Here is a 24,173-nt window from a genome sequence, read left to right on the forward strand (position 1 = left end):
AATGGTGAGAAGACTCAATACACTACTTACTTTAGAATGATAGGATTTTATAAGAACATTTAATTACCCTAAAGCAATAAATCAAATGTTGACTGAAAACTGCTAGCTAGAAAATTTGTAAATAGAAAGACAGTAGAGCATTGTAGAAATACGAAATAAATATTTAATGAAATGACAATACCCTGTAAAGGCATGAAAATGATTAAATTTTACCATCCCCAAATTCAATAAACAGACATATGGGAAAATTAAAATGAATTATTTTTATGTGATAATGAAGTCTTTTTGAAATCACATCTAAGTTTATATGAATTTAAAATGCAACAATGATTAAACAGGCTTTATCACACATTTTCCAATAAATTGAAAGTTAGGTGGTTATCTTATACATCAAAAGAACAGATCATGATAATGCAATGAGAAGTCAGTCTAAATTCAATATCTATATAACAAGATAGAACAATTCCATACGTCCACACTGTATCTGAAATTTAGCTTTTAGAAAAACAGCCAAGCTTGCAATTCCTGTATCTAATGAGCTGAGTTAGAAGAAGGATACTGGCTAAATGTAAAAGCAAAGCATAACACCCAGACCTGCATTATTTGATGAAAGAGGGAGTAAGATGACAGGATTCAACAAGCTTTTCATCTTTCCATTTATCTAACAAGATTTATATTGACAATTACAATCTCATTTATCAAAGAAGAAGCAGAAGAAGAGAATGTGATCTGCTTCAAGGGGGAAAAAGGAAATGGAAAGGTTGACGCTATAGTTGACAATTTATCAGGCTACATGTTGATGGATAAAAAAGGAAACTTACAACAAAGGACCAAAACCTGCACAAGAGATGGAACTTAGTTAAACAGACAAAGCACACAGAAAGAGTATATTTAAATGGCTTGATATAGCACCTGTGTTCTGCACATAGCAGGTCCACACTAAATGTTTTAAAGAGGTAGAAGAGAGTTTGAAGATTCCTGTAAGATTCTCTAAGTAGCCTCCAGCTCCCAGTATTTTGACTCCTTTTTATTCTCCCTTTTTCTTAATTTCCCAACCCATGGTGCTCTATAGAAAGGGCATTCATTATACATTAGGAAAAAAAAATGTGCCGGGAGAGAGGTCTGAGAGAAAGAGAAAAACGTGACATGAGCTAATATAAAATATAAATGGATGACAACACTGAATATAGAATATATAAGTAAAAGAAGTAAAAGATGGGCTTCCCTGGTGGTGCAGTGGTAAAGAATCCGCCTGCCAATGCAGGGGACACGGGTTCAAGCCCTGGTCTGGGAAGATCCCACATGCTGCGGAGCAACTAAGCCCGTGTGCCACTACTACTGAGCCCGCGTGCGACAACTACTGAAGCCCATGCGCCTAGAGCCCGTGCTCCGCAAAAAGAGAAGCCACTGCAATGAGAAGCCCGCGCACCGCAACCAAGAGTAGCCCCCACTTGCCGCAACTAGAGAAAGCCCGCGTGCAGCAGCAAAGACCCAATGCAACCAAAAATAAATAAAAATAAAAATAAATAAATTTACAAAAAAAAAGAAGTGAAAGAATAATGTATAACAATAGAACCACATGCTTTAGTTCTTCCTTCTCATGTATAACCATGCTGTCAACCTGGATGGGTAAGAAGGGGTAGAACTCCTTCCTTATAAAACAGTGCTAGACCTTATTTTAAGAGATCTGAAAATGATGTCTCTTAGGCTCCAGCTCAGCCTCAAACCATAAATACTATAAATGATGAACCATGACCCTATGTCTAGCTCCCTGGCTCCCACATTAGAAGTGTCAGAGCAGAAGGCATTTCAGGTCCATCAGAGTACACAAAAAGAGGAAAAGCACCTACAAAAGGCTGACACGTTATTCCCTTTGCCATCCTGGCCAGCTTCAGCACCCTCCACTCCCCAGTTATCTTACACAGTTACTCTTATTCTGCTCTTTTCCATTCCCACTAGTTGCTTTTCTTTCCCCTCCAGCAGAAAGAGAAAGAAAAGGGAGTCAAGTTTTATCTGGAGTTTCCTCATGGCTACCACTAGAATACACCAAGGAGAGGTTCATCACTCTTGATTACTACTCCACTGAAGGCTGTGTGGGTGACACCCTCTGGAGAAAAGAGAATAGTTGTTGTCAGCCCTTTATAATATTATTTCCACTATGAGCCTACAGTTCGTTAAAAGTGATAACTACATGAAGCAGATGACCAGGTAAGAGCAGATACAAGTGACCAGACTGTCCTTTGAATTGTCATTGACTAATTCTGTAACAGAGTCAACACAATAAGAGTCTCTTATCTGCACAGATCTTGAGCTAGAAGTAGTTGTGCTTTTTAAATTAAGACTATGGTCCAACCATTGTGGTTGACGTTTTGTTAACTGACTCCACCAGCCCTGCAGGCAACAGGGAAGACAGGAGCAGGGACTTTGCATTCAGAGATATGAACCTGAATTAAAAGATTTTTTAACCTTTCTGACACTCAGCTTACTCATTTGCAAAATGGATTGTTGATAATTAAACAGGATAACACATGTAAAGTTGTGTCCACCATGCTGGGTGTTTAATAAATGAAAGTTATTATTATAAGAAAAAGTAACATATTTAGATAAGATTAAAGTAGTAAAGAATTTGTTTATTCCAGAGAAATATTGGTATCTAAAACAACAACAAAAACAACAATGATAATGTTTCATCAAACATTTAATGAGCAAGTTAAAATAGTTATACTAGTAGTGTCAGAGGGCACACACAAGTGGCTGAGGTGGGGAAGAGTGATGATGATGATGATGGTCATAAGGATATCAATCATTAGCAGCTACCATTACTGAGACCCTACCTGCCCAAGGTCACAAAATTAGAATGTTAGAATTGGGATGAGAATTGGGATCTGTTGTCTCCAAATCCAAACTCAAGTCTTCTACAACACAATGCTTCTCGTGTCACGTGAGGACCAATCTACACAAGAATTTCAGAAAAAGGCAGAAACAGGAGAAAGCCTCTAGAATTACAGTTGAAATGGATACTTGAAGAATTTTCCTCCTTAGAGACCAAGGAGAATGCTTTTTGACATGGCAAAACTGAAGTACAGACATGAAGTCTGAAGGGAGAGGGAAGGTCTTCCCTTTCTGAAAAGCATATTACCTAAAAGCAGCTCTTGGTCTGAACTGCTCCTAACTTCCTGCCCAAGTATTGAAAGTTGACACCAGCTGTTTGGGGCTGTTGAATTGGAACTGCTTGACTAGGCAAAAGGTACAGTGCCTACAGAGGCACTGATTCCTCTGATGTCCTGATTCCAAAAGTCAATGGCTCTTAGTCTCTAAGGACTTCCATGTTGGGTCCTATTCTCCTTGATCTTTGAAGAGAAGGTTCACATCACGTATTTGTTTTGTACCACAGTTTACCTCAGTGTGGTAGGCACAAGGGAAGTGATTACTAACATCGGCTGACTTAAAATCATGGGGAGATTCTGTCTGACAGAACCTCAGTTACCCTCCTCAAATAGTTAAGGCTTCCAATGGGATGAAGAGAGAGAAGATACTGTTATATGCTCATGTCTGGTAGTCTTTACATTGGTTAAAAGCTATTTTATTGCTCCATGAACAAGTGGTCATGAATTCTGGAAAGGATGTTTTTCAGATACCATCTCTAAGAGCATCTCTGAGATGTTGTTAGGTAGCTTCTGGGGGAAGAAGGATAAAGCAGGTAATAGGCCAGTCCAATAGGCACAAAGGTGTCAACTGAGTGGTCTCCTCCTGACCAAAGGCTGGGTGACAATAACATCAAAAGGAAAAAGAATCATGTTACAAAAGCAAAATACAACCATAAACTACCATATAACTTAAATATATACAATTATGTATCATACCTTATTGTGGTATACTATATAAATAGATCTGAATTGCAACAAACTTTTGACCTAAGTCTAAATTTAAGATGTATCCTAGTTATCACATAATAGTACTTTTTTAGTTTATAATTAAAATTAAGAGGTATCAATATATCCATTTCCCTGTGGTTGGTAAAAGCATTCAGATAAATTGTATTCAATTGAGAGATGTCTTAAAGATAGCAGATGTTCAATACATACACTGGTGGCATTTTTTCCCACCCACTGAAATTTATTGTTCCATGTTAAGAAATCATTTAGTACTTCCTCATTTTTTCCTACTTCTTTAGTTTGTTTAAAGCAACCACTCAATATATAAAGGAAGCCAAGAAATAATATGTGGTATGAACCCTTTATTTGGAGGACAGTTATCACAGCATTTCATATTTTATTAAAAAGCCATAAAAGTAATTATTAGGTCATCAGCAAATACTTTCTTGTAAAAGAACTTTAATCACATCTCACAAGAAATCCTCGTAGTAATATCATCTTGCCTGCCCAGCTCCCCATTGTAACTGGTGTGCTTATTGACAGAAGCACAAAGATTTGAGATATAGTCGTTAATTAAGTAGCACTGAATGAGTGGACTCTAATATAGAAAGGGGCAAGAATTAAGGAGTTAACATTTTTCTTCTGGAAAAATTTTATCTACTGAATAAAGCTAGAGAGTAGCTCAGTATAAATAACTATGTTAATAAACGGCTCAAAGGAGAGACTTTTACTTTTGTTTTTGTTTTATTTGCTCTGAGAAAATTTTACTGTTACTTTGTTCCAATAAAGAAAATGTTAAATATATTTAAATGGAAACTTTAGAGCTTATTTCTTACAAAGGACAAGGTAAGCCCATCTCTTATCTATTATTTATCGTCTTTATTATTTATTGTACTCAGAAGCAACAACTCCTCTCTGAGAAGTTTTATATATATATAAGAATTGTTCAACCTATAGAGAAGTTCTGAGTGAATTAACTCATGCCAATTGAACCTCTCACTATCCCTCCCTCCCTCCAATAACTGCTAAGAAAAAGTCACATAGGTTGTTACATAATATTGAGCAGAGTTCCCTGTGCTATATACAGTAGGTCCTTGTGGAACCTAAATGGGAAAAGAATTTGAAAAAGAATACATACTTGTATATGTATAACTGAATCTCTTTGCTGTACACCTGAAACTAACACAACATTGTTAATCACAACATTGTTAATATATTAAATGGTATTTAAAAACAACAAAGTTTAGTCATATCCATTCCTGGTCAGTGTGAATTAATCACATTTTTACTTCCTGAGGGTGAAACTTTTATTTAATTAGGAGGAGAGTTGACAAGGAAAATCTAGGTTTCCAAATTTAAAGTACATGTTAACTACACACTTTACTTAGAAAGCACTTATATCAGACATGCATCTTTTTCTTTTTAATTAAAGCATCCATTGTATTACATAACTACATTTATAGTGTGATTGATCTCAATATTTAATTATTAACTCCTAAGCCCTGAGACCTAGTAAATAATTTGATTTTCCTGCCCACATACAGATGAGATTGACAACAATGATAAAAGAGAGATTGATTAGTACAAATATAGCCACTTAGCCATCATACATAAGTACAAAGGATAAAATACGAACTGATTCACATTTCTCACAGATTTTAGAAGAAGAGAAAGAAAATCTTAACATTACTCAATTATCACTGGTTGATCATCATATTTTTCTGCAATTCCTGAGGGAGAATTTGCATTTATGTGGTAAAAAAGAGTAAAAAAAAAAAAAAAAGTTTTACATCAAAGAAAAGCCAAGTGATACAAAATTTATAAAAGAATAACTCATTTGATAGTCCTGTCAATGGTTATTTGAATAAGAAAAGAATTCAAAGCTCTCTAGCCTAAGAAGCGTCTAAAACAAAATCGACAGATCTGACCACCTCTAACTAGGTATCATATAAAACTCCCAGAATATTCCCAAAACACACACATGTGTATATACATATATACACATATACAAATTTTAATTGAAAATAAAGAATAATGAATGAGAATGAGAAGCACAGAATGTTTCCTCTGAAAGCATGTAAGAATTAGTTTATTTCAGTAGTTGGTGGCATATATTGTTCATATAACTCTCCTTCCCTATTCTGTCTCTGCCCCCTAACCATACAGCCCCAAAGTCTACTCACAAGTAGCAATGCTGAGTGGATGTAAGGGGCCATAACACAGAAGGCACACAGCAGACATTCATTATTGGTGCTATGCATCTGAGAAGGACAAGAAGGGCTAGAGAATAGCTAATATTACCCCTCTGAGCACTGTGGCTATTTGTCCTTAAAAACAAACTGCCTTTCTAGAAGTTTAGAGTACTTAGAACCTTAAATGAAAATTTCTCAAAACAAATTTTACAAACGATAATTAGGTCTTCAGACCAGCATAAATGCCTATTGAAATCTTAAGTTACAGTTGCAGGAAGCTAAGACTTCAAATATATCTTTTGTAATCAAAATATAATTAAAAATTTGGCTACCATTTATTGGGTATAAAATATATCTCAGACACTGGTGCTATACATGCCCTGTTTTATATAATGCTCAATAATATTATGAGGGCTGGTGTTACCCCCATTCTATAGATGAGAAAGCTGATGCTTAGAGTGGTAAGTAGCTTGCTGGAAGCCATGTGGTAATAAGAAAGTCACCGAGTCTGCATTTAATCCTAGGCCTTCCAGGTTTCACAGTCCACTCTTAATAATACAGCTTGCTGCTTACAAAACCCATCCTAAGACAGAAGTTGCTTGCTAAGAATAATGTGGTCTGGGAGATACAGAGTTTAGATGCAGGGATATTATAATATCTGGGTTACTCTAACGTTTTGTAGGGAAATCAATGCAGAACATCTCAAAATGGGACCCTACCAGATATACCAAAATATGTGCTTTCAGTAACTATACAAAGCCAGTTAACTACACTGATATTGTTTATATGGAAAATGATTCCAAATTTCAACTAATAATGACCTGTACATAACTACTCCACTATACCTGCTTAAGAGAAGGCACTTCTCTTAGACAATCACTACCAAGAATTAGTCTAGAATTAGTGACTATAATTAGCTCACTTTGGGCCCTGGCTGTATAGGTCAGGTTCCTACATTTCACACATGCCCAATGTTGGCAGTTCCTCAACTACTCACCTCTATCTACTCTTCATCCTCTTTCTCTAAGTACCTCAGTCACTGACCTTAATTGCTGTCTACTCTTATAGCCCTCTGGCTTGTCGAAAGACTCAATATTTTCCTGGTTTTCAACCATATCACAGCATTTAAGCTGACAGTTGTTTGGATGATAAGCTTTTGGCTTAAAAGGCTCCAAGTATCTCTTTCCCCCAAAACTGCCCTTTGGGTGGCCTTTTACCAAGTCTATTCTCACCTTTCTGGAAGAACTCACTTAGTTGGAGAATGCATATGTCCTGAAACATGAAAAGAACATCAATCTGATAGAGATCAACAATGTCCAAAATTTCATGGAATGTGGTAAAGGGAATATTATTGACTCTTTGGAAAGTTGGTCTGCTTCCTGAATTTGTAGGACATGCAAAGGTATGTGACATTTTCAAACATAACTTACACACTCAAGAAGGCAAATAAGTACAAAGCTTAAAAAAGACTAAGATGAAACCGGATAATATGAATTTTCATATTTCTATAGGAATAATTTTATATACGTTATGCCTTTCCTTTAAGAAATAATAAACAATTCTTTTATGGATAAAAACAAAATTTACCTTTGGAAATCAGCAACCAACTTAACATCAGCTATGACAGTCTTATGTTCAATGATCATGTGCTTCAGAAGTTTGTCTTGTTCATCTATAAGAAAATGTTCTTCACAGAAAATACAAGGCACAGATGGAGAACCTTCTAAACTGGTGGTGCCACCTGGACTTTCTGGCAGGGAAAGCGGCTCCAGGATACAATCCTTACTGTCTGGGAGAGACAAAAAGAAAAAGAAAAAAAAAAGCTGAAATCAACTCTCTTTAGAAGGATGATTTCTCACCTCCTGCATTAAAAGGATCCTAAAGATATTTACATAATTCCAAAAAAGAAAATACACAGTACCCGAGAGCAGGATACTTTATTACTGTTTTAAATAGCTTTAACCCAGAGGCAGGGAGTATAACAAAGCAGCTCAAACTCCCCATTTGCCAGCTTGAATTGGGAAAACCCACTTGTCAGGACAGCTGTTCAAGCCTTCTTCTTGGATACCGGCCAATGGCAGAAAATCTAGGGGTACTTGAGGGGGAAGGCTGCAACACACTGGGTTAAGGTTCTAAGGCCCATTTGTGACCTATGGCTGAAAGTCATCATGCTGGGAGGCAAATGGTATATATTGAGGTTACAGGTGATGCCAGAACAATCTTTTAAGCTGCTTCCTGTTACACTTGCAAACTCTTTCCCGTTTCTGATTATTTGTCGTGTGCGAAGAAGATAAGTCTCATATTGGGTTAACACAGCATGTGCTGGGTGGCCCAGGTGGCAATTTTTGATGTTGATTTATATCTATCATTTGATTATATAATTATGTATCATAATTCAAGTTCTTGCAAACAAAGAGATGAATGCTCAATAACTAGACATACATGATAAACATTTTTCTTGTCTACACTATTCCTTTTCCTAACATCACCTGTAGTATCCTTAAGAGTTGAAGTATGTAAGGTCTACAGCTCTGAATTCAGGGCCTCAAACTATAGCCAGTTGTGTCAGGAGTCCTCTTCAGTCTTCTAGGTGGAAGGCTGGACCTGTCACCTTATGCAGGCTACTGAGTAGTCAGCAACAAGGTAACTAGCATAAGGCATTTGGCATCTGAGGAAGGGCAGGAGACCTTCTTTGGAAAGAAAGGCAGCTATTTCACAGACAGCAGTCTTTGGAATTAGGTTACTATTAATTCTACTGTTAAATTTTATTTCTTATTTTTATTTTACTTTACCTATTTCTAAAGGCCTTCTTAATTGAATAATTAATTGAATCAGTTACTGGTACACTGCTGACAATGGCCTAAGAACTGGATAAATGATGTAAGAGGGCAGCATTCATTCACTCACTTAACAAAAATTAGCTGAGTATCTACTGAAGTTTTTCCTGCTTGACTTTGCATGACACTATTCTTACCATCAAGGCCTAAGTGCTTGAAATTTGTTTGAAGGTACAGATAAGTTAAAAGGATAAAGAGAGAGAGAGAATGTATAGGATTTATGGGAGCATGGGGATACAGCAGTCACCTAAGTGAGCTGGAGAGGGAAGGTGTCCTATAAGGGATGTCCTCTAATACATCACTCATAATAAAGTATGCTAAATCAAACTGTTTATCTTAGTTACCTAAAATTATTAAATACCAGGAAAGAAGAAAACAGGGTACACATGACAATAGGGAGAATATTAAAAATATTTAAGCACTTTAGAAGCACTATTAGTAAGACTGGTGTGTTACCCATTATTATATTCATTAAATTAGGTAGTGAAATCAAGAAGTTCTGGAATTCTATAGCTCTTTAGTTGCAGGATACATTTTTCAGTTATAGGTTAAGTTCTGCAGGAACTTAAACCTGCATGTGAAAAATAGGATGGGGAAAGAGGTAAGTGAAATACTTATGAAACTCTGTAATAATATTTTACGTTCCCTAGAATAGGAAAACAAAAGGCAGCATATTCTAAATAAATGTTAGTAACATTACCTGCCATCTAGGAAATAACAAGTACTGTACTATATTCTTCTTCCCAAATTTGACTGAGGTATCTGTAAATTCATTTTTCTTAACTGAAGAAAGCAAACACTACATTAATAATCACCACCAATAGCAAGAACTAACCTTACTAGGTGTTTGCTATTTGTAAATTACCAGCAAAGTGTTTTAGGGCACTTTCTCAATTAATCCTACCTTATTCGATTAGTACTATTACAACCTCCATCTTCCAGATGAGAATTGAGACTTAGAAAAGTTAAATGATTTCCCCAAGTCACAGTGTTAGTAAATGGCCTAAACTTACTAATTTGAGCCTAAATTCAAACACTACATTTTTCTGCCTCCAACCCCCAAAGGCAATTCCTCAACTGTGTTTCTTGTTTAAACTATGTTCAGTGCTGTTTTGAATTCATATGTACTTATAAGTCATACTAAATTTATATGCATTCTGCCATGTCCTGCAGCCTCCCCCATACCACCTCCACCAGCAACTCTTAAACCTCAGTAGCCCACATCCTTCAAAACCACTGGGTATTCTACCATTGTCTTCTTTCCTGAGACTTTACTGCAAACTCTCTACTATTCTTCTGTGGCTCATATCTCTTCCCTTTTGTTTGTTCAACGCCAGTTTCTCTTTTTTCAAATTATTCCTCAGAGAAGGGACCTAAATGTTCACACATACTAGAACCAAATTGCTTACTGTCACTGTAAGGGTATACAGGAGCAAAATCATGAATCTACAGATTTCATGTATGAGGAACTTGTGGTTTGAGAGGTACTAAGTTGTATTTGGGAACTTGAGTTGCTATACATCCATAAAATAAAAAAATTTAATAGAAAAAAACATTTTTAGATTACAAGATTCTACAATTTTCTCCTGATTCCATAATCATTTAGCATTGTGTTCAAATTTATAACAGCATTGATCATAAGAAGTAATCTGTTTACCTTCAGACCGTTAGTCTCTGGAAGACAAGGTGAGTCCTGGTCATCTTTATTTACTTGGCACAAATACTGTGTATTATTATCCTACCATGAGTACCCACCATCACTGTGTTTACTTTGTGCCAGGCATTGTTAAGCACTTTACATGTACAGTATTAATTCAATTAACCCTTACGGTAATCCTATGACAGAGAGTCAATTTCTACTTTTATTTTACAGTTGAGGAAACTTAGTCACTGAAAGGCTAAGTGACTTGCCCTTCAGATAGCTAGTAAGTGGTGGAGTCAGGATTTGAATCCAAGCAGTTCGGCTCAAGCATTTGCACTCTCAACCTATACCTAACTCTAAGGAGTTTAGACCTTTCCCTATAGGAAGAAGGGTCTCTCCTGTTTTAAACTGATATGGGGAGAATGGATTGGAAAGAGACCAAGTCTAAAGATGGGGAGACCGACCAGTTAGGAGACTACTGCAGATGTCCAAGTCTGAGAGCTTGTCTGAGGCAGCAATGTTAGCAGTGCTTAGAAGAGAGGAACAGAGAAGAGGCTACAAAGATAAAACTGACAGTTCCTGATTAATGGCTGGCCACAGGGAGTAAAGGAGAAGGAGACGAGGAAGCCTCCCAGGTTTCTGGCTGGAAAGACCGTATGAATGGGGGTACCAGTCACAAATCTAGGAATACATGTAGACAAGCAGGATTTTTGTTTTCTGAGAGGGATGGATAATGAGTTAAGTTTTAGATAGCTCAGGTGATCTGCTCAGAATTTAGATATTCCTGACAGGGCTTATGGACAAAGGCAGCAGTAACTGGTGTCTCATGCGATGCACCTGTGCTATTCTTTGTGTTTGCCAGCTGTCCCTCACTCTGTCCCCCGACCCTCGCCCCACGGCTGCTTGTGGGCTTGACCTACTCCATCTCTCCATGCTCAACAATACAAATATCTCTGTTGTAATTAATTGTTTTCATGTATATCTCTGCCACTAGGGTAGTCTGTGAATTCCTCAAGGTCAAGGACTAAGTCTTACTTATTTTCAGGTCTCTGGTATAGATTATACAGTGCCTGAAACATAGATTGTATTTGATAAGTGTTTGTTGAACAAAGAAATAAAAGAATGAATAATGGACCAGAGGTACTTACAACTAGAGTTACACCTTTAACTCAGTTTCTAGGTAAATTCTATTTTAGGAAACACCTGTGGCTGTCTGTCTTTAGGAGAACTTTCTCTGCCCAGGATTGAGAGTAGTCCAACTATAATTATAGCCAGATATTCAGTCCTGTGGGCCTTGGTGTTAACAGGCCCACTGCTAATTAATAAATAATGATGTAAAAATTACATTGAATTCTGAGATAACAATAAATACTCTTGAGTGTAATAAAAGTATTTCATCTTTAATTAGGGATTTAAAAATTATTTTTAATTTTTCATGTAAAGATACTCTCTAGTAAACAAGGAACAAGTGTCATTTGGAATGCTGAGTCAGTTATAACCACTCCATTTGAGGATGTTTCTATGGGATAGACCCCAATCCTCTGTATATATTTTACTTTAGAGCAGCGATTTCCAAATTAAGTTTCATCACCTGGGAGGCTTTTTAAAAGTACCGATTTCAAGACCTTATTGTAGACAGAGGAACTGTAATTTTTACCAAGCAGTAGTCTCTGCACTGAAGCCTGGGAATCAATGGTTCAGAGGATGATCTCATGGGGACTGTGGGTCTCCTGATCATATATATACGAGAGTGTGGATACCTTGGACTCATGGAAAAATCCATAAATTAGGTGACAGTGCCTTGTGGCAAAGCTAACTTTATAGTGTAGTCTGTCCTAAAGAGAGCCCCTCAAATGCTAAGCACTGTGTCAGCAGAGGAAACTCAGTAAGATCTAACAGTTTATTTCCAGCTGTCACCACAAGAATCATATCTACATCTTACCACATGGTAAAAAGACAACAGACACAGAAATACGTAATTCTTTGCTACAAGAACTTTGAACTCTAAAAGGCCAAAGGAAGTAAATTATATCTAGTTCCTTTCAGCAAAGAGGCAAAGTATCTTGGAAATTCTGCTTTGGCTCAAAATCTGCTTCACACATTTGTTACAAATTAACAACAAATTATCTGCTCTAGTTCTCACTTTGAACAGCAACCCTGTTCAAATGAACTGTAAAAAATACCACTCCGAAAGAGCAGAGTTTTTGAGGAGATCCTATGCTGATTATAAACAATTTTATTGACTCTGGGTAAGATCCTCAAAGTGTCAAATTATTATTCTAGGGTAGTGCTTCTCAAAGCTTAATGTGCATATAATCACCTGGAGATTTTGTTGAAATGCACCTGATTCAGTAGGTGTGGCGGCCAGGCAACTGTGCCAATCAAATCTCTGGCTGCTGTGACCATAATGGAAAGAAGGCCTTGGGTGCTGTGCTCTGAAATCCCACTTGCACTGAAGCCAAGCTTTCCATACACTGCTTTCGTTAAATGATGGGAGGCAGCAGAAATAGCAAGGCAGGCTCATTCCTGTGAGAGATGGAACTTCACTGACATGGGACACTGGCTGGAGGACTCCCCACTGGCTTGCCAGAAACTTGCTTAGAACTGTGCTGTACTCTGAGCTCCTACACAACCCTCCTTTCCCTCTTTCCTTCACACAGGTCAGACCTACCTCTCCTTTTTCCCTCTGGCGTCTTCCCTAACAAATCTCTTAAACGTCAAATTCCATCTTAGTGTGTGCTTCTTGGAGTACATGAACTAACAAGGTTGGCCTAAGAGGTAGACAGGATTGAAGCTCTGCATGTCTCAGTTCCCAGATGTTGTCAGCCCACTCATCCACAAACCACACTTTGAGTAGCAAAGTTCTATCTAGAGAACAAACCAGTCATGAATTCATAATGTACCTATATGCTAAAATAGGCAGCTCTAGACTTTGCAATATATCATTACTGCCAAACAAATAGCTGGCTGCTGGTGCTTTGAAGAAAAAATAAGACTGAGGTTTCTGTCTCCCTTAAGTTGAATGAGAGAAGAAAAGCCCAAATCAACAAATAATTGATAAGAACTTCTACAGCATTCCATCGTAAGAACTGTAGAACACCTCACACATCATTTCCCCTTTAAAGAAGTCCCTGCAACCTGTTTTGCACACTATCACCACACCACTACTGAAACTGTGAAAACAAAGCAGTAATTTGGTGATATACTCAACCCAGATAAAATTGGTTTAGTTGCTACTCTTGTCACACTCTGATCATCTAATTGATATCTATCATAAAAACTGGAATATCGAGATAGGTGGAGTGCTTTTGTTTGTTTTTACTGTTTTAATTCTGAAAACACTGTAAACATACTCTAGTTTCCAAAGTAAACATTTCCTTTACATTTGTTCTTTTTATATGTATTAGTGTAATTTATTTGATTATAGCTCACTTACGTATTTTAACAAGTCTGGATAATATTTTCAGGCCTGTTCTCTAAGCTTTCGATCTGACAGATATCATATATTTCCATAGGATTTCAATGCCTAATCAATCTCACTGATTATATGTTGATTTTATTCTAAAAATTAAACTCCAAGAAGGTAACTTTATTTCTAAATTCTTGAGAGGACTTTGCTCTTACACCAAAAAATGGTCTTTTACTTCCTAAACAAGTCAGTTCTTTGATTTCTAAGAGTGGTTCCCCAGCAGATGCATTTGGAAAACTGCAAAGACTAGGTCTAGTCTTTTTAACCATAGTCAATCTCTAAAGTTCAGAGTAAGAATATAACACCCTTATTTAATTACCCCTGGGCTAATAATTCATTTTGTAAATTAATGAGGCCCCAAATTTAAAAGATTAATTTACTATACTCCTACTATAAGTGGGAATGTGGGGGGATGGACTTAGATCAGCATTGTTACATAGTCTCAGTACCACATTGAGACTGCTGATGAGGCTGTGCTGGATTAGTACTCATCTATACAGCTGGAAAGTGTGCCACTTCTTCTGGTATGAAAACAGTTCCAAACATATTCAACCCTTAAACCTAATAAACCCATGCTTGAAAATTTAAGGAGCTAATTTAACAGGCAAAAAGCTATGAAGACTTTATTACAGCATCACCTATAAAGTAAAGTAATGGAAACAACCTAAATGTCATGAAAATGAAAATTGTTCTATAATATCTGGCATATCTGTGCTATATAACATTATGCATTTGCTAACTGGCAATTATAAACATACATGTACATACACTCAAATACAAGTACAAGGTTTGAAAGAAAATATACAAAACAATGAGATTATGAATGCATTTATTTACCCCCAATTTTTTTAACATTGAAAAATTCTTAAATAAAAAGCATGCCAACTGATGAGTTCCTAAATGAGTTCCTGACTGTGACAGATAAGAGAAAGAAGTAGAGCAAGCACCGTTTTTTTCAGTCACTTTCTAAGTCTTAAGATCTAACATGAAAATTTTTGATTAAATTTACCATTTAAAAATTGAATGCCTATTATGCATAATGTAAATTCTAGATACTAAAAGAAATACAAAGATTATTAATAAAAATCCCTATCCTGAAGAAATTGTTAGTCTAGAAGAAAATATGAGACAACTGTACAAACAATTATAATACAGGTTAATATATGTGAAGTTGACCACATAAATCAAGGGCTTAGAATAGGGAGGAAAAAAATAACTTAAAACTGGAGAAATAAAGGGTAGTCATCATAGAGGATTCCTGAAATGGTAAAGAATTCCAGCAAGTACACATGGGTAGTTAAAAAATCAAAATAGTCCAAATAGTGCTAGAGTCTAAGTAAGAAAAAGCTGTAAAGGTAGATGGATCACATGTTGGTGAGCCTTAATGCCAGGCCAAAGATTTATATTTAATTTGAAAGTTGTGAGTAGATCCTGAAGGTCTTTAATCAAGGAAGTAACACAACATAAAGTCACAAAACAAGTCTCAACAAAAGGAAAACACAAGATACCAAAACCTGTGGGATGCAAGAAAACCAGGGAAGTTTATAGTGGTAAATGAGTATGTTAAAAGGAAAAAAGATCTCCCATAAACAAACTTTGTAACTCAAGGAACTAGTCAAAGAAGAGCAAACCAAGCTGATAACACAGAAATACAAAGGATCATGAGAGGCTACTATAAATAATTATACTCCAACAAACTGGATAACCTAGAAGAAATGGATACATTCCTAGAAACATACAATATTCCAAACCTGAATCACTGAAGAAATAGAAAATCTGTAACTATAAGGAGACTGAATCAGTAATGAAAAACCTCCCAACAAAGAAAAGCCCAGGAACAAATGGCTTCACAGGAGAATTCTATCAAACACTTAAAGAATTAGTGCCAATTCTTCTCAAACTCCTCCAAAATACTGAAGAGGAAGGAACACTTCCAAACTCATTTTATGAGGCCAGCATTACCATGATACCAAAGCGAGACAGACACTATAAGAAAACTACAGACTAATATCCCTAATGTATAAAGATGTAAAAATCTTCAACAAAATACTAGCAAACCAAATTCAACAGCACATTACAAGGATCATACACCATAATCAAGTGGAATTTATCCTTGGGATGCAAGAATGGTTAAGCATATGAAAATCAATCAATATAATATATCACATTAACAGAATGAAAGATATAAATCACAGGACCATCTCAATAGATGGAAAAAAGCATTTGACAGAATTCAACATCCTTTCATAATAAAAACACTCAACAAACTAGAAAAAGAAGGAAACTGTCTCAACATAATGAAGGCAATATATATAAAAAGCTCATAGTTAATATTTACAACTGTTAAAAACTGAAAACTTTCCCTCCAAGATGAGGAACAAGGTAAGGATGCCCACTCTTGTCATTTATATTCAACATAATACTGGAAGTCCTAACTAGAGAAATTAGGCAAGAAACAAACAAGAAACAAACAAACAAACAAAAAAGGCATCCAAATCAGAAAAGAAGTAAAATTATGTTTGCAGATTACATGATCTTGTATGTAGAATACTATAGAGAGTATACACACACAGAAAAAAATGCTTAGAACTAACAAACAAATTCAGTAAAGTTGCAGGACAAATAATCAACATACAAAAATCAGTTGTGTTTCTATACACCAACAATGAACTTTCTGAAAAGGAAATGAAAACAATTCTATTTACAACAGTATCAAAAAGAATAAAATATGCAGGAATAAACTTAACCAAAGAGGCAAAAAGACTTGTACACCGAAAACTACAAAACACTGATGAAAGATACAAATATAATTGGAAAGATAGCCCATGTTCATGGATAGGAAGATGTAAAACGTTAAATTGTCCAAACTACCCAAAGCAATCTACAGATTCAATGCAATCTCTATCAAATTCCTTTGGCTTTTTTTTTTTTTTTCAGAAATAGAAAAAAAAAACCCTTAAAATTCATATGGAAACACAAAGGACCATGAATAGCCAAAACAACCTTGAGAAAGAAGAACAAAGCTAGAGGCCTCCCACTTCCTGACTTCAAAACATCCTACAAAGCTACAGTAATCAAAACAGTATGTACTCGCTTAATGAGAGATGTATATAGATCAAGGAACAGAATAGAGAGCCCAGAAATAAACCCAAACACATAGGGTCAAATGACCTTTGACAAAGATGCCAAGACTACAGTGCAATAAAGAAAGGATAGTTTTTTCTACAACCATTTGTTAAAAAATACTATTATTGGGTAAACTGGATATTCACGTGTAAAAGAATGAAATTGGACCCTTACCTTATTCCACACACAAAAAATCAACTCAAAATAAAACAAAGACTTAAATATAAGACCTGAACTTATAAAACTCCTAGAAGAAAATATAGGAAAAAAACTTCCTAACATTGGCCTTGGCAATGATTTTTTAAAAAATTTTTATTTTATTTATTTATTTTAACATCTTTATTGGAGTATAATTGCTTTATAATGGTGTGTTAGTTTCTGCTTTATAACAAAGTGACTCAGCTATACATATACATATAACCCCATATCTCCTCCCTCTTGTGTCTCCCTCCCATCCTCCCTATCCCACCCCTCTAGGTGGTCACAAAGCACGGAGCTGATCTCCCTGCGCTATGCAGCTGCTTCCCACTAGTTATCTATTTTACATTTGTCCATGTCACTCTCTCACTTTGTCCCAGCTTACCCTTCCCCCTCCCTGTGTCCTCAAGTCCATTCTCTATGTCTGCATCTTTATAACTGTCCTGCCCCTAAGTTCTTCAGAACCATTTTTTTTTTTTAGATTCCATATACATGTTAGCATACGGTATCTGTTTTTCTCTTTCTGACTTACTTCACTCTGTATGACAGTCTCTAGGTTCATCCACCTCACTACAAATAACTCAATTTTATTTCTTTTTATGGCTGAGTAATATTCCATTGTATATATGTGCCACATCTTCTTTATCCATTCATCTGTCCATGGACACTTAGGTTGCTTCCATGTCCTGCCTATTGTAAATAGAGCTGCAATGAACATTGTGGTACATGACTCTTTTTGAATTATGGTTTTCTCAGGGTATATGCCCAGTAGTGGGATTGCTGGGTCGTATGGTAGTTCTATTTTTAGTTTTTTAAGGAACCTCCATACTGTTCTTCATAGTGGCTGTATCAATTTACATTCCCACCAACAGTGCAAGAGTGTTCCCTTTCCTCCACACCCTCTCCAGCATTTATTGTTTGTAGATTTTTTGATGATGGCCATTCTGACTGGTGTGAGGTGATACCTCATTGTAGTTTTGATTTGCATTTCTCTAATGATTAGTGATGTTGAGCATCCTTTCATGTGTTTGTTGGCAATCTGTATATCTTCTTTGGAGAAATGTCTATTTAGGTCTTCTGCCCATTTTTGGATTGGGCTGTTTGTTTTTTTGATATTGAACTGCATGAGCTGCTTGTATATTTTGGAGATTAATTCTTTGTCAGTTGCTTCATTGGCAAATATTTTCTCCCATTCTGAGGGTGGCAATGATTTCTTGAATATAATACCAAAGTGTAGGCAACGAAAACAACAATAGATAAGTAGGACTACATCAAACTACAAAGTTTCTGCATAGCAAAGGAAAAAAAAGACAACAAAATGATCTATGGAATGGGAGACAATATTTGCAAACCGTTTATCTGCAAAAGGGTTAATATCCAAAATACCCAAGGAACTCATACAACTCAAAAGCAAAAACAAATAACCCAATTAAAAAATGGGCAAAGGACCTGAATAGACATTTCTCTAAAGAAGACATACAAATAGCCCACAGGTATATGAAAAGGTGCTCAACATCACTAATCACCAGGGAAATACAAATCAAAGTATAATGAGATACTACCTCACATCTGTTAGAATGACTATCATCAAAAATACAAGAGATAAGTGTTGACAAGGGTGTGGAGAAAAAGAAAATCTGTACAGTGTTTTTGGGAATGTAAACTGTTACAGCTATTGCAGAAAACAGGATGGAGGGTCCTCAAAAAATTAAAAACAGAACTACCATATAATCCAGCAGTATTTATCAAAGAGAACTGAAAAGAGGATCTTGAAAAGATTTGCACTTCCATGTTCAACAAAGCCTTATTCACAATAGCCAAGAGGTGCAAACAGCTTACGTGTCCATCGACATGTGAACGGATAAAGAAGTTGTGGTACAGATATACAATGAAACATTATTCAGCCTTTTTAAGGACATTCTGTCATACAGTACAACATGGATGAACCTGAAGGACATGTAAGTGAACTAAGCCAATCACAAAAGGATGAATACTGCATGATTCCATTTATATGAGGTATTTAAAGTGATGACATTCATAGAAGCATAGAGTAGAACGGTGGTTGTCAGGAGATGGAGGAGGGGAAAATGGGGAGTAGTTGTTCAATGAGTATAGAGTTTTGGTTATGCAAGATGAAAAGGTCCTAGAGATCCACTGTACAACAATGTGCATATACTTAAAAAGACTGTACACTAGGTCCCATTAACCAATCCTGGGTGAGTTACTTAACGTCTTCAAGTCTGTTTCTACAACATAAAATGGATTAATTATAATATTTAGCTGATGGAGTTGTTATGAGGGTTGAGGAAACTGATGTAAAGCACATGGGTGGTCGACACATTAGTGCAATAAAGGTTAGCTCCCATTAATACTGCTGATAATAATGAGTATGGCTGTAAGTTCGAGGATGGAGAGAGACAGGCATCATATGCACTGAGGTGTATTGCAATTCCTGTACATTAATTCAAAATACACATTCCATAGTCCTAAAGTAGATCTAAAGCACCAAATCATGTAAGAGTGGAGCCCAGACTTCTAACAAAGAATACGCTCACTTCGTAACTGTCTATTTACTCTTAGGTCCTGATTATATCGTTAAAATTCAAAGGCTTTTGCATTCTCTTGATCACCTTGCTATTTCTGTAGCACATTACAATAAAAGAAAACACGATGAGATTTTTATACAGAGATAAGGGAAGTTGAAGGAATTTATACTGATAGCCTCAATTTTCTGAGCATAGGAGGTGAGGTCTCGAACTACACTGAAGACAAGAACTTAAGGAAAAAATGGAAAAGATTTAGAACTACTACTAATGGAAAATGCAATTTAGATAAAAATCATTGTAGAATAGTCCTGAAGGTCCAGCTGAGGTTAGCTAGCTGCCTTACTTTGAGTCCTATTTATATTTCGGGAACAGATCTCTATTGTGTCAAAAAGAGCTTGACTTTTCTTACAACATATATGTTCTGGGTTGTCAAATCATGCAGCTCTACACAAATACTTATATATAAATACACATAATGATAAGATTCTTAAATAGAGTATTTTAGAAACACCTAACCCAGTGCTGTCCAAAAGAACCTACTGAGAGAAAGGAAATGTTCTATATCTGCTTTGTCCTATTGGCTATTGCCCATGGTGGCCATTAGCTACATGTGGTTACTGAGCATTGAGAATGTGGACAGTGAGACTGAGGAACTTAAATTTTGTTTAATTTTAATTAAATAGCCATATGTGATTACTGGGTATCATATTTGACAGAGCAGATCTAATTAATGCAGAAGACCTTAACCTTAGGTCCATGAACACCTACACGATTCAGACTCAATCTGTAGAGTTCAATGTGAAATTGTGTTCAAAATTATGTGTGTATGAATTTTTCTGGGAAGGTCTTTTGATTTAATTCTTAAAGGGTTCTGGGGACTCCAAAAAGTTTTAAAACCATGCATCTTGTCACTTAACACTACATTTTTTATCATTTAGTCTAACATTTTTATTTACGACGTGTATGTGAATAGTGTCCTTATTTTGGGATTTCAAGCAATTACATAACTAAATTAACCACCATTCTGCAACAGGATTTAGATGACCTCACTTTGCAGGCAGAGCAGAAGGAGACACCCTGAAGACAGAACAGGCAATACTTATATAGGGTATAATATAGAAACTACAAACAAATCCCCTGGCAAAAGTAATTTTTCAAATTGGTTATCACAGTGCCTGAAATCTCCACCATTAACCCCTGGACTACTGTTTTTGAAAGTAAAATATACGGTATCTTTTATATAAATACAGGAATTTACTGAGAACAGATGTAATAGGAGGGATTCTTTACCTGTGGGGATATATATTCCAAAGAGTCTCTAATAGGACCAGATTGCTGCATCCTGTCTACAGTGAAGATTTATTTGAGAAAAGGCAAAATGTTTTTCACATAGAATTAGGATTAACAATTAACTCTCGTGTTCCTCAAAGATTTTCCTTTTTACATTCCCATTCTATAAAGAAAAACTGTAAGTGTTGTAAGTGTTAAGTTCTGTAGCATATGCTATCACCTGATTATTTCTAGTGAGGCAGGTTTGTTCAGTTTGTATGCAAGCAAAATCAATAGCAAAGAGAAGTCAGGAAAAGATTGAGAACAGGTGGCAACCATCCTACTGTTATATTAAAGCTATTAACAGGTCCAATCTTTCTAGAAATACTCAGAAATTGCTTTCTCATACATCCCCAAACCACTGTCCATCCTACCAAATTCCCTGAGGGTGGGCTGGGAAGTTGGTTATTTGTAGATCTACTCTTTTTTTAAAAAATATTTATTTATTTTTATTTGGCTGTGTCGGGTCTTAGTTGCGGCACGCAGGCTCTCTAGCTGTGGCGTGCGGGCTTAGCTGCTCCGCAGCATGTGGGATCTTAGTTTCCCGACCAGAGATCAAACCCAGGTCCCCTGCATTGGAAGGTGGATTCTTAACCACTGGACCACCAGGGAAGTCCCCTGTAGATCTACTCTTTTTGTCTAGAAAACTCTCAATTAGTTTAGGAGTTACTAAAAAAAATGGAACTCAGGAACAAATGATGTAGTAGACTAGAGGATGCAGAGATGACTTGATTTCCTGCTCAGATTATGATTGAGATGATATTAATTAAGCTCCTTTTCCTTACTGTAATATGAAAGCACTGCAGAATCTAAAATATTGGCTGGGGCCTCCCTTTCCATGCTACAATTCCTACTTTCAAAACTACTTAACAGTGAAATGTGATTAAGTTTCCTTTCTCAGGCAGCTTTTCTGGCTATCGATTACTTGTTTCTGGTTTACACATGATATCTTCTTATCTTAATCCATTCCATAAAGAGGAATTAGTAGTGTCTACTTTAATAATGCAGTAGTAACAATAATGTGAAAGCAACAGCTGTTTGAAATATAAGTTCATGACATTTCAGAGGGAAATATATCCTAGGAAGAAAAGGAAATGGATAAAAATAAATCCTTCCTTATTAATATGATAAATGATTATTTGTAAATTTAAATCAGATTAAGATTTCTACTGTTAAAAATGTACTTTAAGAAGACCTAAAGAGACATTTCTCCAGGAAGACATACAGATGGCCAACAGGCACATGAAAAAATGCTCAACATCGCTAATTACTAGAGAAATGCAAATCAAAACTACAATGAGATATAACCTCACTCTGGTCAGAATGGCCATCATTAAAAAGTCTACAAACAATAAATGCTGGAGAGGGTGTGGAGAAAAAGGAACCCTCCTACACTGCTGGTGGGAATGTAACCTGGTGCAGCCACTATGGAGAACAGTATGGAGGTTCCTTAAAAAAATAAAATTAGAGTTACCATATTAAAAAAAAAAAGTACTTTAAAACATACATGGTTAAGTATATTCATTTCTTCAGAAATATTTTCTCTAACTCTAAAGTTTATTGGCAATGAGATTTAGAATCCAAAAGGAGTTGGAATGAAAGATAAAAAACCATACTCTGTGTTATTACTTTATTCTCTCACATCACTGATATTTCACATCTTCTACTGCTCCTACTCTACACTATCAAAGATACTTCAGAGTACTTAAATGTAAAACTACTACAAGTTTTTATTTGATAGGAATGCTGGGACTCCAACTGGAATTCAAGGCTTGGTATATATATATTTCATTCTAAGTAACAGAATAAATCGGAACTAAGTCCTCAACATTATCTCCCACCTACCAGTAGAAGGCAGTAGTGGGCAGGAGGCAGACATCAGGAATTTGGGAATATAAATCTGGAAATAAACAAAAAAGGTAATAAAATTTTCACCTCAGTTAATGGAAAATTTAATTAACCAGGATAACCTATTTGAAACATAGGATCATCTCCTGGTGATCCTGACAGGAGACCAATGTAACAAAAGACACTGACAAATAAGAGTTTTTGGCAGGAATGGAGAAACAAAGCAAACTGATGAACACTCTTATTTACTGAAATCTATGGGGGAAAAGATGGAAAGGAAGGAAGGGTAAATTCTGACTCATAAACACCTGATTGGTTACTGGCCTACCTTATGCTTTCTAAATAAGTAGTGCCCAGTGGAGATTTCACAGTGCATCCACAGAGGCTGGGTTTAACCTAATTTAATTGATTTGATTTGACAGGCAATTACTTTGGAATTAGTATTCTAGGCAATATTTTAATGAAATGGGCTGGCAACTAGAAAATTGTAAATTACCTATCTGATATTTCCCTATTAAGTATAATTAGTGTTTTTGATAGAATCATAAATTTTCTGAGTTGTGGGACTAACATATCTCTATTTAAAAAATTAAATAGCTATGTCATCTTTTAATTTTAATGTTTGATGTCTTAATTCATCAATATGAATAATTTGTTAGTACAATAAATAGTTTTGTTAAGAATAATTATTTTTAGGCACAGAAAAGCACATTAATAGGAACTTTTCAAAAGTACCACATAACCACTGATTTAAATTCTTGTTTTAGAACAGTTTAATTCCTCACACTTATATACATATATATGTATGTATATATCAGATATCAATTAGCTCCTTGAAAAAAATTAGTTTTTGTCTTTCACTGAATGAAAAGTGTTGTCTTGTTAACAACTCTACAAACCCATTTCTCTCTTTGACTTATGTCTCAAACATAATAATTTAGAATAAAATCAAGCAGTAGTTTCAAATCAGTATCTATGCTGAATGGATTTTTCAGGTGGAGAAAAGTCACTGAATACGTTCTCTGCTCTTCTGACAAGCAATTTTGCTATCTAAGCACTAAATATCATGGCAAATTATAAAACTAAGAAAATTTGCTAATTCTTTGGGTGA

At 35.8% G+C, this 24,173-nt stretch overlaps 1 protein-coding gene across 3 annotated transcripts in view; it reads right to left on the bottom strand.

Annotated features, from left to right (window-relative positions):
• The window catches only part of ZNF277 (zinc finger protein 277), a 134,555-nt gene that overhangs the window by 67,869 nt on the left and 42,513 nt on the right, over window positions 1-24,173 (bottom strand). For 2 of the 3 annotated variants that reach the window (XR_009504999.1, XM_059933586.1), the window contains exon 2: window positions 7,655-7,856. Coding sequence is in view for 1 of the 3 variants with exons in the window: in XM_059933586.1 (XP_059789569.1) it covers window positions 7,655-7,856 (202 nt within the window). In the remaining 2 variants the exon portion in view is untranslated. The remainder of the gene's footprint in view (window positions 1-7,654; window positions 7,857-24,173) is intronic. The other variant, XR_009505000.1, reaches the window with a different exon arrangement.

Source organism: Balaenoptera ricei, chromosome 9 (assembly GCF_028023285.1).
Source record: "Balaenoptera ricei isolate mBalRic1 chromosome 9, mBalRic1.hap2, whole genome shotgun sequence".
Taxonomy (NCBI): Eukaryota; Metazoa; Chordata; class Mammalia; order Artiodactyla; family Balaenopteridae; genus Balaenoptera; species Balaenoptera ricei.